This window comes from Amblyomma maculatum, chromosome 2 (assembly GCF_055883805.1).
Source record: "Amblyomma maculatum isolate TAMU_Amacu chromosome 2, ASM5588380v1, whole genome shotgun sequence".
NCBI lineage: Eukaryota > Metazoa > Arthropoda > Arachnida > Ixodida > Ixodidae > Amblyomma > Amblyomma maculatum.
In genome coordinates, this window is record NC_139345.1 from 8,931,671 (window position 1) to 8,948,968 (window position 17,298).

General features: G+C 45.7%; 3 protein-coding genes across 3 annotated transcripts; 1 reads left to right on the forward strand and 2 right to left on the reverse strand.

Moving 5' to 3' along the window:
* The first annotated feature begins 3,189 nt into the window (after positions 1–3,189).
* LOC146197898 (uncharacterized) lies at positions 3,190–5,585 on the forward strand. Its single transcript, XM_084591824.1, has 2 exons — positions 3,190–3,460; positions 5,308–5,585. Exons 1-2 carry the CDS (start codon positions 3,190–3,192, stop codon positions 5,583–5,585), a joined length of 549 nt encoding a protein of 182 aa, XP_084447950.1.
* A 6,566-nt stretch (positions 5,586–12,151) lies between these two features.
* On the reverse strand, positions 12,152–13,598 carry LOC146197899 (uncharacterized). The gene is made up of 2 exons (XM_084592539.1): positions 12,845–13,598; positions 12,152–12,771 (listed from the first exon to the last, which is right to left on the reverse strand). The coding sequence occupies exons 1-2, from the start codon at positions 13,596–13,598 to the stop codon at positions 12,554–12,556; spliced, it is 972 nt and encodes a 323-aa protein (XP_084448665.1). The 3' UTR covers positions 12,152–12,553.
* Positions 13,599–13,764: 166 nt separating this feature from the next.
* Positions 13,765–15,355, reverse strand: LOC146197900 (uncharacterized). Its single transcript, XM_084592540.1, has 6 exons — positions 15,172–15,355; positions 15,041–15,109; positions 14,407–14,463; positions 14,275–14,328; positions 14,161–14,208; positions 13,765–13,902 (listed from the first exon to the last, which is right to left on the reverse strand). Exons 1-6 carry the CDS (start codon positions 15,208–15,210, stop codon positions 13,855–13,857), a joined length of 315 nt encoding a protein of 104 aa, XP_084448666.1. The 5' UTR covers positions 15,211–15,355; the 3' UTR covers positions 13,765–13,854.
* Between the last annotated feature and the right edge of the window lie 1,943 nt (positions 15,356–17,298).

Consider the following 17,298-nt stretch of genomic DNA (forward strand, 5'->3'; position numbering starts at 1 on the left):
TGAGCAAATTCTTAACAAAATCTGCCTAGCACGGTTTTTTTTTTTTTCCTCCTTTTACCTTCTATTGGACACGCTGCGTTTTTCTGACACTCGTTAAAGGCGAATTAGAGGAACTTCTCGCAAAGCATTACGAAAGAAGAGACGCTGAACTGTCGCTCACGCCAAGCGAAAACTCTGATCTCGTGGAACCTTGGCGATGAAGAAACTTAACTTCCAACTGGCTCCCGCACGCCAAGAAAGCCGACCAAAGAGCGGCGTACGGCGTTTTCTCTCCAAAATTAGCATTTCCTCCAGAGGCGGTGGCGAGCGCCACTTCAAGGAGGAAAGCACCGCTGAAGTTTGATGGCCTTTTGATAATGGTTGCGAGCACGCCGCTTGCAGGGCCAAGACGACGACGGGAGGATGACGCCGCCGTGGCGAGCGGCGGAGAAGCGAACGCGTCACGACAGCTCAGGCATCGAGGCCTTCCCGAAAGTCATGGTTTAAAGGAAGAGAGCATCCTCTCGACTTCCCGAAGAGCTACTCACGCGGACTCATTCCTTCTACTGAGCGTACTCTTCCTAATCTGCATAACGGTCTCCCTCACTTGTGGCCCTATCTTTTTCTTTTTTCCCTGCCGAGCGCTAATGCGCTTGATTGTCTATGCGGCCGAGACAGTTCCGCTAACATTCCTCGTCGTTTTCCCTTTGGCGAGTGGCTTCACGTCGAGAAGCGGCAGCAGTCATTTCAGACTCGTTCTCATCGCGGCCTGTCTGATGGACTTCTTATCGTTGGTTTGGAGAGAAACTTCCTTCCGACATTAGGAGCCGTCACTGCCGTGCGGTTCGCTCCTACTTTTGCGGAAACCAGCCACCGGACGAGAAGTGTGTACAGAGTAACACTACGAAGCAGCAAAGATGAGTTTGCATACATTTGTCTGAAAAAACAAAAAGGCATCGGGAAGGCATTTCTTTTTCTAATTCTCATGTATATGCTTTCGCCTTTTTTTTTTCTGACCTTTTTTTTTTTTTTTTTTCAAGTCATCACGACCTTTAAAGACACGTGTGAGGAGTCCACCTCGAAACTGCTCTTTTTTTTTCCTCTGCCAGCACCGAAGCATCCGTCAAGGTATGTGCAGAAGTTTCTGGTGTATATCTTCTGTGCTGCTAAACTGCTCACTTACGCGGTCCAAAGTGGGATCTCAATTGCAATCATTGAACGGTTGAAACAAAAATATGGAGCGGCGGTTTCTTTACATTTGCCTGCAAATCAGTAGGACAGATATCTCTGGAAGACGTGTTTATTTAGTTTTCGTCGATAACGTTTTACGCTTACAAGAACAATATTATTTCGAGGAGTTCGTGCAGGTATTACAACGGGTGATTCCACCGTCGCTGTTAGGGTGCGCGGAAGCAGAAACCATTAAAACTTATCCTTGAACAGCCTTGCTGCGCGTGGTACTGTCGCCATGAACAACTTCTACATCATCAAATAAACGAGTGACATCTCTAAGTGATGCATATGAAATGCAAGTGACGCCATTTTGTCAAGATGAAATTCCTCCCAGCCACCCAACCAGCTTTCAAATGCGTATTTTTGGTGTTCGGTACTTAAAAACGCATTGCTGAGCAAGACATTTTAAAGGACTCACCTTTGGTGCACACGGGTGGGATGGCGGGACAAAAAGTAAGAAAAGAAGTAAGTGTACCGGCTAAACGGATTAACTATTGAAAAATACAGCCTTTCTCTCTTTCTTTCTTTCTTTCTTTCTTTCTTTCTTTCTTTCTTTCTTTCTTTCTTTCTTTCTTTCTTTCTTTCTTTCTTTCTTTCTTTCTTTCTTTCTTTCTTTCTTTCTTTCTTTCTTTCTTTCCTTCTTTCTTTTGTGCTGTGCGATGTCAGTGCACGTTAAAGAACCCCAGGTGGTCGAAATTTCCGGAGTCCTCCACTACGGCGTCTCTCATAGCCTGAGTTGCTTTGGGACGTTAAACCCTACAAACCAACCAACCAACCAATCCTTCTTTCTTTCTTTCTCTCTTTCTTTCTTTCTTTCTTTCTTTCTTTCTTTCTTTCTTTCTTTCTTTCTTTCTTTCTTTCTTTCTTTCTTTCTTTCTTTCTTTCTTTCTTTCTTTCGAAAGTCATATTCCCGGGACCCTGATTGCCGACTAGCCGAGGACAAAACAATGCTTTTTCAGCCACAATTAGGTAGCAAAACCGCTTGGCGGTTTTGCTTTTTATGTAAAAAAACGTACAGAAATGCGTGTGTTGCTCAGCTTCTTTTCCATCACCAACAGCACTAAACTGGTTCGGCGATGAAAAGGAAGACGACGATGTAAACAGCGAGCGCCCAGGGGATTCTTGTCGGACATATGTGCGGGCTTTAGTCGAGTGTGCTGTCACCAGCCGCAATTACAGGCACAAAATTCACTGCCGGAAAAGGATAAATCCTCGCAAAGTGAGTGTTCAGATTCTGTATTCGCTAAGCTATAGCGGATCTTTTTTTTAAACTACTACAGCACGCAAACGCGAAGCTTCGCTTCTTTGGAACAGGGGCAGCTCCTCGTTTGGACCGTATATGTAAAAGTAAACAATAGAATGTAAGTTACTGTCACACTACTTGATTTGAAAATATGTGTTTTGTAAATATTTTTTTCGCACCCATTATAATCCTTCTGAATGGCACGCTTGACATAAAGCAATAATTTTGTGACTTAGCCGTTCTTCTTTACATCTGTAAAAAAAAAAAAAAAAAAAAAAAAAAAAAAAAAAAAAAAAAAAAAAAAAAAAGGCTTGCACAGTAGCGCTAAGTTTTTAAAGCTCTTTCAGCTTTGTCATTTTGCAAGCATCGCATACGCGTCGTATAGGCAGAGAGGTGTGGAAGACCGCAACTACAGCACAGAAGACGGTGTGCCTCACACGCCCCATGTTTGTGAAGTCTACGCAACAGTGGCACTTCGGCCTAGTCTGCGTGCATCCAAAAGCTACGGCACCAAGCGAGCGAGTAAGCGCAGTGCGCCTTTTTACTAACATGAAGTGTCAAATAGTGGACACTCTAACCTCCGTGCTAACCCGGCACGCCAGTTTCTTGCAATGGCATGACAACGGAAGATTACAGTTGCAAAGCCTTCTCTCTGTGTGTGCCGTATGTCAACCCTGCTACCGTAATCAGCAATCATCAGTGTGACTGCTTCAAAATTGGCCTGGCATGCAGCCATGTGCCCCAAGTGCGGAATCTGCATCCGGTCCCTGCGGAGACGTGCTCCTCCCGTGGCGGCTCTGTGCGGTCATGTCTTTCACGGACCCTGTCTGGCCCAATGGTGTGAGACCACGGGACCGGAGAACGCCCCGTGCCCCCAGTGCAGGCTGCCTGTCAGGCAGGAGGACCTGCGACGGCTGTTCCTCGACGACCACCGACCACACCATAAAGACAAGCACGACCGCTCACAAGGCAGCGCTGAGGACTCCTCCGAGAACACCACTTTGGGTGGGTCTCCTCCCGCTGTCTTCTTTCTGCCTAAAGGCATCGAAACTTTGCCCGATACGTAAGCAAGTAACGAGGGGGCCACCCAGGATTTTTGTTTGCCTTATATGCAGTTAGCACAGCTTCTCGTTTGAAATTTTCCAGCAATGTCGCCAATATAGCACCGAGTAAAATTGTGTAACGCCGTGCATCTAATCTGTGCGAAGAAAAAGAACTACCTTAGCTATGGTTTGGCGTTCACTAATGTATAGTTTGAAGTGAGAGGGTTGCCTTCCTGGCTGCTTATTACTACTCAAATACGCCGAAGGACAAGAGAAATTAATCATCATCATCAGCCTGACTATACCCACTGCAGGGCGAAGTCCTCTCCCATATTTCTCCCCTTAACCCGGTTCTGTTCTAGCTGCATGCACTTGACCCCAGCGAACTTCTTCTAGTTCCTGTAAGAGCTAGCATTAAACTTTGCCAGGGTCAGTTTCCAATGGAGGCCTGTCCAGCGGAGCCAGGCATTCTTAGCACCCCCTGCTGCGTCACAGGTCTGACCGCCGCCGTGGTCAGTTGTTCCGCAGCCGCTCGTGACTGAGGGCCGGGATTTTGTGGAGGTTATCATGAGAGGTTGCGGCCAATTACTGCACCAGGGTGGCCAACTCCTGTTCTGGTGAGGGAGTGCGTTGCCGGAGGTGTTCACCGGCATCAGGTCGCACCTCAAGCCTGCTTATGCAATTACATCGACAAGCGAATTTTTTCTTTTTAATCCGGTGGAGTTGCGCGGCACTGGGATTTGAAATCCGGTCCTTTTGCATGCGAGGCGGATGTTCTACCGCTACGCCACCGCTGCAGGGAAATTAATGCGACGAACCAAAAACTCGACTAGCAACCAAGTTGTACTGACGAGCGATGCTTCTCTAGTAAGGCAATAGAGCATACGCTCTGAAGCCAACGACATAGATCAAAATGAGGAGAAAAAATGGGGAAAAAAAGATGATGAGCTTCTCGGCATTGTTCCAGAAAACGGAATTCATTTTCTTGCTGGTAAGCCGCTGCTGTGTTGATACAGTCATTCCCTTGCCTTCTGGAAGCATATGTTATCAGGGCGCCTGTGGATGGCTACATCGGAACAGCGGCCTACATGCTACAAAAAGAAAGAATTCCGTTTTTTTTTTCGCACCAGTTGCGACAAAGCTGCCATGTTTTCATTTCTTTCTTCTTTTTTTTTTGCACCTTCTGGTCAACATTTTTTGACTTCGCTGTTGATGCACATGCGCAACTTGTCTTGCAGTGTGAGGCTTGCTCTTCAATAAAGCCCATTTTCTAGTTAAGTCTTCTTTGTGTGACTTCCTCTTCTATTGTCCTTTGGCCCTTCAACAGTACTTATGTAGAGCGTGGAGTCTTCATTTATCGGACGCATCTAGTATCTGTCCTTCACTCTTTTTGTCTGGTGTTCGATTTATTTTATTTTTTCTTATGCTTGAAGTGGCAGCCCTCACCGTCCTTCATGCGTTATATAAAGACATCTAAGCTGATGACATTTTCGATACACGGCATAAGCCACATAGTTTCCTGCATCATGTAAGTTCCAATCAAAATCTAGACTAGATTATCATAGCATCCTCAAAGAAACGCTTTTAGCACACTCGAATAAAGGCAGCCAGAGCAATGTAGATTTTAGCTCCAGAAAATATTTAGCTGTTTATCTATTTATTTATAAATAAATAAAATAAATAAGCTGTTAGAATGTGTTGCTTGTGAGAACTCGACCGAAACAGCGCGCATCTCGTTGTTTTTGACTGCTTTTTATATCTTCCTGATTTAATCACGGTGTTTTAATTTGTCGTTCCTCCTACCTGCAGCCACCCCTGAATATGCATTCCCCGACGAAACGTCCGACACCAGGTCTCCGTCTCCTACGGCGAACGAGACATGGGTGTTCCCGCCGGAGTCTGCGACGTTCCTCGACCACATCTTGATGCTAGTGTCTGATGTGAACTCTCTCGGCCGGGAGGCAGCGCAAAAAATCAGGCTTAGCGTGCAGCAGCTCGAAGAAGAGCTCCTCAGGGGCGTCGGCGAAGTCGCTATGCGCCTCAGTTCCTGCCGTCAAGGGCCGTCGAGGGATCTGCTAACTCCGTGAAAGTCGAGCCGCAACACCAATCAGAAGCCTCGACTACGACAAATTAGCTCTGGCAGACTGCGTGGATTCGATGACAATCGGCATGCGAGTCGGCAGCACTGTTGCCGGACGGATCAAATTTTGCACTGAACGCCAAAAACATTGAACTGATTCATCAGAACCGGTTCCCAGCTCACAATCTACACTTTTCCGTAGCCTGGTGTTTTGCTTATTCACTGTTTTATGAATTACTATCAATGATTACACGCATTTTTTTATTTGTGTGGGCATTTGGAAACACAATATTGTCGCTGAATAGTTTTTTGTTGACGGTTAAAGCAAGTGCGATATGGACCATTCATTACTGAGGAAGATTTAGGTTGAGGCTTTTAAAAACGAGTACTTAGCCCGCTTTAAGACAGGATGTTAACAAAGGTTCTTCCTTTTATGCGAAGCATATTGCTAGAGGTAAACCACAGCCCTTCGTGACGGTGACACGCCGTGCAAAGAATGTGGAATGCTACGTCACACCACGTGATACGCTGACGTCACGACAGAGGAGAGACGGGGGTCCAGCTCGCGCCGTCGGCTGTGGTTGCACGCCGTGCGGACCACGTGGTATGGTGACGTCACACCACGTGATACTCCCACTTCTACCGTTAGGTGCGCTGTAGTGAACACGTGATGCCGGAGCGGCGGTATATAAGGGGGGTGCGTCTGCTCCCCTGATGGGATGGGGCTGGTACAGGTGGGTCACCGCCGCTTGCGGCAGGAGGCTAGCCTGGCACCGAATTTTTATCTGTTGTAGGCCGTCATTGCACACGCCACCGCTGGTGGTGGACGACGGCTGTTGTTGCGGCGCGCGTCTTTCTTTCCCTCTTCCTTTTCTTTCTTCTCTATATTCTCTTCTATCTGCACGAGGCAGCGGAGGTGGCTCAGCTACAGAGCCAGTAGCAGGCCCGTGCATTTTCTTTTCCTTCTTCCTACAGCCACAACAACAACAACTTACCTGATGGGGCTGGTACAGGTGGGTTACCGCCGCTTGCGGCGGGGGCTAGCCTGGCACCGAATTTTTATCTGTTCTAGGCGGTCATTGCACACGTCACCGCTGGTGGTGGACGACGGCTGTTGTTGCGGCGCGCGTCTTTCTTTCCCTCTGCTTTTTTCTTCTCTATATTTTCTCTTCTGTCTGCACGAGGCAGCGGAGATGGCTCAGCTACAGAGCCAGTAGCAAGCCCGTGCATTTTCTTTTCCTTCTTCCTACAGCCACAACAACAACAACAACAACTTCTGCTAGGCACACACGGGGTGCCACCATGATGATGAGGCGGACCAATGCAGCATCAATGCCTGTGCATTTCCAAGCCTGGCCACCAATATGCTTCGCATCTGACTAGGCTTAACCTTAGCTAAGCCTCAGCATTTTTAGTGTATTTCGCACGAATACGCAAAATACTGCTGTTTAAGCAAACCCGAATAGGAAGTATGAATTCGTCTGGAGGAAGGGATTACCGGCAACTGAGAAATTGAAAGTGTGCCGGGATATATAGGTAATACTTACCCTATGCTTCCCCCTCTCCCCCCCGGCACGGGGCTCTGCCTCCGCATATTCTAGCCTTGTGCAGGTAGTCGTCTCGCCCAAATTTTCACGCATAGTTTCATGCAGTACAAGTATCATCATACAATTTGTCTTGGCAAGCCACCCATTAAACCTCCACCGTATAGACCAACACCGTGTTTACAAACAAAGGGGGCGCTCGCGGCGCCACAGCCGATTGGGGGTGAAAAATAGGGTTAGAGTCCATAGGAATACATGGAACCGAAATATTCCAAAGCAGTTTTCTGATTTCACGGGGCACCTGTGATGTCGTTATTCGGTACAAAGCAACTATGAACATCTTAGAACAGATCGCCAAAATATTAAACTTCATTGCCGAGGCGAAGTATTTTTAAAATACCGCGAAACATGTTGGGGTGCGAGTTGGGAGGGCGACCCGTAGAAAAACATGCAAACACAACTTACCAGGACATTTTTCTCATTTCGCAGAGCATCAGAAGTGTTGGCCGGTCGTTAAACGTTGACCAGCGCTTTGAAGAAGTGTTTGATAAAGTATGGTGCGTCATTATGGAGGCAGTCTACTTTTAAAAAGTCCCCGAATAACCTGTGTTATGAATCGAGACACCGCCAAAAGGCAAGCTGGTTGTAGCGAATCGCGCAGTTTCGCTTACAGTCTGATATGCTGCCGCATAGGGTAAATAAGCTTGATAATACTGTCGCTCCAGTGATACGTGCTAGACAGCTAGAGTCACATTTAAAAAGCAGTTGTCAAACGCCATACGACAATATGAACCGAACGAGATTTGCGCATTGCAGCAGACAACAGCGCAGCTGGCTGAGCTGGCTATGCCCACCGCGGTCGCTTCCAGCTCCAGAGCGTCTGCTAGCGACAGCGTAGGTGATGCATATGGTCGTCTGCAACTGTGCGCGGTCAGTTTATCGTGCTGTTAGCGGTCTCGCAAGTCGTCAGACTTGCATTACTTGCAAGAGAACGTAGTGTGTCATGCAACATGACTTCGGGGCGTCGTACAAGACGTTCATTAAAAAATGAGAAGGGTTCAACGCTGCTGAACCGAGCAAAACGTTGCGGTAAGTAGTGTTTACATATATTTCTATGGGTCGCCCTCCCAACTCGCACCCGCATACGTTTCGCGACGTTTTAAAATACTTCGCCTCGTTAATGAGATTTGATACTTTCGTGATCTGTTCTAGGATGTTCATGGTTGCTCTGTATCGAATAACGACATCACAGATGATCCGTGAAATTAGAAAATTGCTTTGGAATATTTCGCTTCCATGTATTCCTATGGGAGCTAGCCTATTTTTCACCCCCAGTCGGACCACGCTAGCGTTAGAAGCGCCACCGCATCGTGCTTACGTCACAGATCTGTGTTGGTCTATAGATCAGTGTCACTATATAAATTAATCTCTGAAATAGCATGCTTCATGCCAACATACTTTATTGAGGCTTACTGGAGTTCTACGTCTTCGCCCAACCAAAATGGAAACGTGTGAAACTCAAGCATCATCGCGTCAAGAAATAAACAGTAGGGTGAAAAGTAGATAAAGCATCGCACTCTAACCTGTAAATAAAGAATACTAATCGGACAACTGCAAACGTTTGAATTATTTAGCAAAACTTATCTAGATGTTAGGGTCCCTCTAGAGTCTCAATGCAATAAACGCCCGTTATTTCGCACTTTGCGAGCAAAGTGTAATGAACCCTTTCTATAAGCTAAAATGCTAGGGTCACTTGCACCACTGCCATCATACAATTTTCCCAACACATGTGGTTCAGTCAGCCTGGTCAGAAGCACGAATTCATGACTAATTTTATATAATACCTCGAATTCTTGCAGTGGGCGTAAATTCATTTAAGCCTAGTGTTGTGCTAAATTTCATAGTGACAGATGCACCAGCCCTTACAACGAACGCTTGAAGGGAACGCCATTTTTAGTAAAGGAACGGAAAGGATACGGCAGAAGAGCTGTATAATAGAACAGATAGTATTCGGAAGTTCCCATTTCATAACATACCATTCCGAAGCATTGAGCGCGAAACAATGTTGCCGCAGCTCCTAGTTATAAATGTCATATATTAGTTTCTCAGGTTTTTTTTTCCCTTAACTGTACCTTATGCTCAAGATAAGTCGCAGCCGTTGACGTATCTGTTAACAACACTCCGCCGGACAAGAAGATGACCTGAAGCGCCACATATGAGCATGTCCATGCAGCCCTGATGCTCGTCTTAAGTGTAGTGCGCTCGTTTTTGTCCTGCATATTGCGCGTTTCAATTAAGCCCGTCAGATCTAATTACTGGAGCTCGCGCTTGCACATAAAGAAGAGGAACGCACAAATCAAAGCCTTCTCCCAAAGGGAGCGAACGCAACGCGGCAGAGCACGAGACGAGAAGGGGGAAATGAGATAAATCGTCAAACAGGAGGAGGATCCGCTGCGAAATGAGCAAATAGCAAGGAGGAGCGAAAGGAGCAGAGCCAGTGAAAGCCGCGTCGGGTCTCATTGAAGAAAGAGAGCTTGCGGGGAACTTTCCCAGCGGGTCCTCCTGCACTTCTCTGTCGGCCTGGCTTCACCCGTGCAAGCATTCACCACGTCTCGATCGCAGCAAAAACAAACCGCCGCACCATCTCTCCGAAACAGGTGAACCGACGCTGAAGAAAAATATAAAGCGACCCGAAACGAAGCCCGCACGCACGCAAAAAAAGCGAAACGAAAACCTCTCAGCGAACAGGAGCAGCCTCATCTTCGGCGCGAGTCCGTTAACTAATCTCTAGCGCTAATAAAAAGCTTAATTAATTACGAGAGGAGCGTTGGGAGAGGGGAGATATTGCTAGGGCATGGCCGCCACGCGGGCTTAGCCGCCGGCGCACGGACCGGCCGAGTCCCGCAGTATCAACAAACACTTGGCAGTAATCTGCTTAAGCGATGCTCCGGGGGTCTGCGCCTTGTGCCATTCCTTTTCCATTGGAGCAGCCGGCCAGCCTGCCGCGCCAGTGCCTTATGTACGCTAGAAGCTGTCTTTTCAAATCTGATTCAATCCGAAAGGTGCCCTGCCTTGTTTGGCCAGCCCTCAGGCAGTGACCCCAGCTGTATCGGTGCGCGCCGGCTTCGGAAACACCCTACTCGACCCTTCCCTTAGACTGCCACACCAGCACGCGCTCTAAGAAGGCATAGAATCATCTAGACGTTGCCTCAGGAGTAAATTTCTGAGGGATGGGTAGGTATAAAGCAGCGAAAAGACTCTAGGGTGAAAGGATAGGTGGAGCCCTCTGGCAAAGTTTTACTCGATCAATTGCTACTGGCTCTAGTGTTAAAGTTGAATACAAACATACGGAAAGCTCACCTACGTATAATAATCGAAACGTGGAAAAGGCCTCAGTCATAACTAATTATTACGAAATAATTAGCCGTTCACGTGTCTAGCGTTAATGCAATGCCCACAATTGTTCTTTTTTGTTCTATTTAATGCGCTCTGAGAAAATGTTTGTGCCTCCCCTCCACTTATTGAGCCTGGCGTTCTCTTCTTTTTTTTTTGTCGTGATCCTTTTTTTATTTCCTGCTTTTCTTTCGTACATTTGCTCCTTTTATATCTGAATCTTCATTTCTTCTTATAGCTCAGAAAGCCCGAAGAAGGCCACAGAAGTGATACGAAGAATCGGTCATACATTCGGCACCATGCTGCCCAATGCAACCTCTTGTGAACTTATTTACAGTAAAATAATACAGCTTTCCCTCAGTCTGCAAACCGACAAATAATGTTATGACCCTTTGATTGCTGCTTTAAATGTCAAAATCAGCCTTTCACTTAGATGCTTTGCATTTATTAATAAAAATTATCACTAGACTAACGAAGACATTGTTTTCAGGTTGCCTGCCAGCCATCAAAGAAAAGTGAAGAGCCACTTAACAACGTGGAGCTGAAACAGCCTCTGGGAGATTTTGAAATTACTTTTGAAAGACCGCTCTGCAGCCTCCAGTTTGGAACTCCAGTCGGAAGTGAGCAAGTGGTTAAAAGGATTAGTATTGCGTTGACCACAGCAGAAAAAATTGAGCTGCCACAAGACAGCAAAGACACTGCTCTGCGTGGTTTTTGCATCGAAAGGGAAGAATAACTGCTTCAGTATTTAAAGATGTTTGTCGCTCGAAGCGCTTAAACTGCACTGCTCTATTAAAGAGACTACTTAATGCTGACAGCATAACCAGCCCTGCCATGCGGTATGGCATTAACTGTGAGCCCGTTGCAAAAGAGCGTGCTCTAGCTGGTTTCAAGGCAAAGCATACAAATGGCAGGCTTGAGGATTGTGGCCTTATGATACATCCAGACTATCCCTATCTTGGCTGCAGTCCAGATGGTTTGTTGTACTGCGATTGCCACCGCACGGCACTTTTGGAAGTGAAATGCCTGTACAGCTTGCGGAACACGCATCCAAGTGAAATAATTAAGGAAGGGCAAAGCAAAACAGATTTTTGTTTAGATGCAGCAGGTAGACTGAAGACATCTCATAAATACTACTACCAGGTTCAAGCGCAGCTGCACCTAAACCTGGTGGGAAGCACTGTTTGCTACTTGTACTTGCATGTGGATCAAGGTGGAGTTTTGATTCCAATTCAGAAAGATGAAGGGTTCATGGAGACCCATGTTGATACCCTTGAAAGCTTTTTTCAGAGCATAATAGTGCCTAAGCTGTGAAAGCAGGCAGCAGGGCTGGCTGTCATTTCAAGGCAGCTTTGACTATCTACCATTTAAGGGTATGACGGGACAGCGTTAATGGCTCCCATTTGCAGCTCCTCGATTATGTACATACAATTTGATACTCGCTTAACTGCTACTCTGTTATTTTATGCCTCTATTATCTCTCATATACTTATAAAATGTAAGCAATCCCATTACTTGAAAGTCCAGTTGGCCCAGATGTAAAGCCCCACTTTAACCAAGCCGTACAGATGTACCTGTGTGGCCTATGGGTAACATGTCTTACGAGATCCAAGGATCTGTGAAGCTGATTCCCACCCTCCCATCACAAATGAGTGCCCGAGCTCCTGCTACTCTGTACATGTTGCGGTCTCGTAATGTCGCACAGTGCGACGACCAAGTAGAGCCTGGCCATGTCACCTCCGAAGTACCACCTGCCAGAGACATCAGTGTGAAGGACATATGGGTTAACCCAGGTAAAACAGGTCCGGGCTAATTGACAAGACTGCTCTGGCACAGTGGATATAACCAAGTTGATAAGCTGCCTTTCTTTTAAGAAACACACACAGTAGAAACTTCCTCATTGCAATGTGATCTCTGCGATCCTCAGCAGTTTATTGTACTGTGCAATGTTGGTCATGTCTTTTTTTAGTGCATTTTCTACTTCATGTGCATGATTTGCAATAATTGTGTCAAAGCCTAACAATGTAGGGATCACAGTTCAATCCTTATTCTTGTCTTTTATCAGAGGGCCCTTCAAGTTGCATAGCCCGGCACACACAAAAACCATCATGTTAATGTGCTTCCTTGACTTGATAGCTAAAGGTTGCTTAAAAATTCGGTACGTCTTTATCCGATTAATCGCACGTTCTACATGGATGCGCAGTGAGGCAATTCGCCTGGTTTTGGTCACTTCTTGTTCGGAAAGTTGGCTCTTTCCTGAAAGCAAAGATAAAAAAAACTGAGAATTATTAGAAAACCAGAAGTGAAATATAGAAAACAGTCTACATACCTTTGGTGAAGGCCGGCACATTCATGCGGATTCCTTGTGCTTCGAGATGTGGCTCGAGCTGGAATCCGCGATCTGCCATAATTTCATCACCTGGCAGTAAATAGTCCTCCACACCACACTTCCGAACAATGTACTTATCAGAGGCTCTACCGCCAAATACATCTGATACAAACATGATGGGGCCATTGGGAGCAATGACGGTCAAAAACTTTATAGTATTTGCTCCTTTATATGCGCTGTAGCTCTGCGCCCTAGCCATTAATTTTCTTGGCCTTTGCAGCCATGCCTCCGTGCAGTCAAATATGCACGTTGTGCGGTCGTAGCCATTCTTGGCAAAGCTATCTGGCATACTGTCATACACTACTGACCGAGGCAGCCAAACCACTACGTCTTCCATTACTTTAGCCAAGTTGGACAACATACTTGAGAATATTGTTGACACTGTTGAGACAGAAATGTTGAACCTTTTTGCAAGGTCCCCACAAAGGAGTCCAAGTCTGAGCCTCATAAGTGTGAGCAACAGCTGTTGTTCTAAGCTCAAGACTCCCGTTGCTTTTGTGCCATTGGCCCTCAACAATAGAACAAGTTTGTTGAAAGCATCAACATGGAGACCAGTATAGAAATGCACATCTTGTGGTGTTAAGTATTGAAAGAGAATGCTTCTCATGGTAAGAGGAATGCTTGCACCGTGTTCTGTGTAAGCATATGTGTGGTCTGGTTCCACCCATTCCCACTGTGTGGAGTTGTCGTTCATCTCCACCTGCAATAATAAACAAACTTGTATCTTGTTTCAAGAATACATTTACCTGCAAGTTACCTTTTCTCTTTCCTCTTGTGGCATACTGCTGTTTCCAACAGCCACCTATTGCAAAATAATAGCAAAAATTTAAAGCATTTCTCTGCTGCTGCGCTGTTCAAATCAAGCCGCTGTAGGTTGGCTTAGTTGTTGGAAAAGTGAAGTTTGCACGAGCATTGCTTCAAAGCTATCGTCCGGGTGAGATGAGGCAGCATCAGCTTTCGGAGAGAGTTGCGAGAAGGTGGAACGGCAAGCATTTTGTCTGAAAAAGGCATTTGCAAGCTTAGACAGCATGCTACTTAATATGCAGTTTACTGCTGCAGAACAAGTTTAATTGACATGCATTCTTTAAGACATGCCAAGTAGTAAGTCTGTTGTTGCAATTTCAAGTGAATTGAGAACAGATAACTGGAAAACAGGCTGCAAGAAGCAAAGTACTTGCAGACAAGCACAAGAGTGGTAAAATAGGCTCCAGGCTTACAGCATATTGTGCACCTCTTATGTTTGCATGCATGCTTACATCTGGTTCACTGCTGGTAGAAGAGTCATCTTGAGCATTGCAGGTGACCTGTGAAATAAAGTGCATTAGATGACAACTTAGCCACACAGGAATCTTCAGATCACGCATACTTACACTCTCTTCATGGTTGGAAGGCAGGCTGCACACGTCATGTTCAATACAAACAACCTGTTAACAAAGAAGTGCATTTGTTGTGAGTCTATTTTTGCAACATGGTGCAAAGCATCAGAGAGAATGCACACTAACATTGAGTTTGCTGGTTGAGGGGAGGCTTGCTATGGGATCCTCTGAGTCAGATGAGACCTGTAATGATACATTGAACAGCAACAACCTTGGATTAAAATAATTCAGCATGGGATGCTTAACACGCTTCTCCATACACTTTTCATGCTTCACTAGAAAATAGCATGTTTGCTGAGGAAATTCTGGTGGGAATTGTTACATACATTTTTGTGTACCATAGATGTGTGTTCCAGACATCAATCTGCATTAGACCTCTTCAACACTGAATTCTTTTAGGAAAACTTCTTTCCCTACAAATGCTACACTGTGAGGGGAACTAACTGCTCGATGGTCTAAAATCATGCTCAAAAGCCAGTGCATTACACAAATTCCTTTTCCTGCTGTATCATGTTATCAGCATAGATGCATACCTAAAGCCTGCCAATGTATCAAATGTCTTACTTAATGCCTTTGTAACCAATGCCATATTTTTTTTTTTAATCCTGTGAAGTTGTTTGAAGCTGTGCAATTATTTGAGCCAAACATGTGGGAGTGCATTGTTTTTTTTTTCTAAACATTGTGTTTGCTGTCTGTACTTCTGCTCACTCCTGTAGAGCGGCTCACAGTTGTTAAATGATAATAAAAGTGCATTTCTTACATTCTGCTGTGGTGTCAGCTGCTCTGTGTCAGATGAGTCAGTTGAGGCATCACTGAGGACATCTTTTCTCTAAAACACAAAGAAAGCAAAGTGAGTTTCAGTATTTCCTTGTACAAACTCAACAGTCTGACCTTGCACTTGGCATGTGGTGGACCATGGTCATCGCGCATCAGGCGTCTGCGGCCGTAGATCACCTGTAACGATTACAACGTAACACGCTCATGTAATTCGCATGCAGAGGTAGTCAAGTTATGAAACTATAATTTTGCGTTCTCGCCAGCGTTTTAAGTTCAATCTGTGCACAACCAGCACATTTCGCACCACTGCCGATAACAAGCCTGGTGTTCGCGTAATAATAACAATAAAAAAAAACGCGCCGTAGATCCCCTGTAACAAATACAACGTAACATGCTCTTGTAATTCGCATGCGGAGATGGTCAAGTTATGAAGCTTTAATTTTGCGTTCTCGCCAGCGTTTTAAGTTCAATCTGTGCACAACCAGCTCATTTCGCACCACTGCCGATAACAAGCCTGGTGTTCGCGTAATAATAACAATAAAAAAAAAACGCGCCGTAGATCCCCTGTAACAAATACAACGTAACATGCTCTTGTAATTCGCATGCGGAGATGGTCAAGTTATGAAGCTTTAATTTTGCGTTCTCGCCAGCGTTTTAAGTTCAATCTGTGCACAACCAGCACATTTCGCACCACTGCCGATAACAAGCCTGGTGTTCGCGTAATAATAACAATAAAAAAAAACGCGCCGTAGATCCCCTGTAACAAATACAACGTAACATGCTCTTGTAATTCGCATGCGGAGATGGTCAAGTTATGAAGCTTTAATTTTGCGTTCTCGCCAGCGTTTTAAGTTCAATCTGTGCACAACCAGCACATTTCGCACCACTGCCGATAACAAGCCTGGTGTTCGCGTAATAATAACAATAAAAAAAAAACGCGCCGTAGATCCCCTGTAACAAATACAACGTAACATGCTCTTGTAATTCGCATGCGGAGATGGTCAAGTTATGAAGCTATAATTTTGCGTTCTCGCCAGCGTTTTAAGTTCAATCTGTGGACAACCAGCACATTTCGCACCATTGCCGATAACATGTCTTGTGATCGCTTAAAAAAAAAAAAGTGTAAAAAAAGTACGCGCTTTCATGTACATAAATGCAGCAAACTAAACATCTCCGCCTTGCAATGAGCAAATTACATGCATTACTACACACGCAAAAGAAAGAGAGCCTCATACTTGCCTTTCGCTCGTAGCCAAGATTTAGCATCGGTAGTGGGTTTTGCTCCGTTCGCTTGCCATCGACGAAATGCAGGGAACAGACGCGCGAGTTTGTGTTCGGGAAAAAATTCTTTCTGTTGACCAGCGAAGTCCACTGACGACTCAACTCGGGGTCGACTGGAAAGCGGTGCAATATGAACATGTCGCACCCGCACTGAGACCTGGGCGCAGCATGCTTAGCGCAAGCACTGTCGGCGATCCTTTTCCTTTTGCGCTGGTTGTTTCCACAACCCACGACTACACAATGCTGACCAGATGATGTTCGAGCCGTGAACGGCATCGCAGCATTCGTTTTGCAAGGTCTGGAAAACTGCAAGAGGTGACACACGCACGCCTCGAGCCACGAACAGAAAGCAAAACACGGTGACCGATGGCGATGTAACAGCCCACTGCCAGTCGGCAACCATGGGAAGCCGGAAAAGCACTCGGTTCGAGAGTACTCCCCTCCCTTCCCCGCCGCCCTCAGTAAAATCGTGTATAAAGGTATTTTTGATAGTAGCAGGGTCACTAGTTACAGCAACTCGGTTGTCAATTTGCCGTATTTCCTTTTGATACGCGTGCCGTTTCTCATCTGACAGCGCTCGCTTAGTTGGCGTCTCCCCCGCCCAAAATTTTTCCGACCTTGCTCTTATCACTGCTGCCTTATACTTTTCAGTGTCAATGTTTTCAAGTTGTCGTTTCAAGGCTTTTATTTCTTCTGCATATCTTCCCGGCTGGATGCTATCCATGCTAAGCAAAAACTCAAGCTCCTCGTGCATTTCTTTCTCTTTTCTTTTTTCCTCATATCGAATTGCGCTTGCAGTTTTGATAGCTAAAAGCTTTACTCTCTGCTTTAGCTCCTCCCACTCAACTATATAGCTTTCGGCCTGCGTCGAAAGTAATTTATCGAGTTCTTTCGTTGTCTCTCTTACAAAACTGTCGTCCTCTAAAAGCTTCACGTTAAATTTCCACAGGTGCCAGTTAA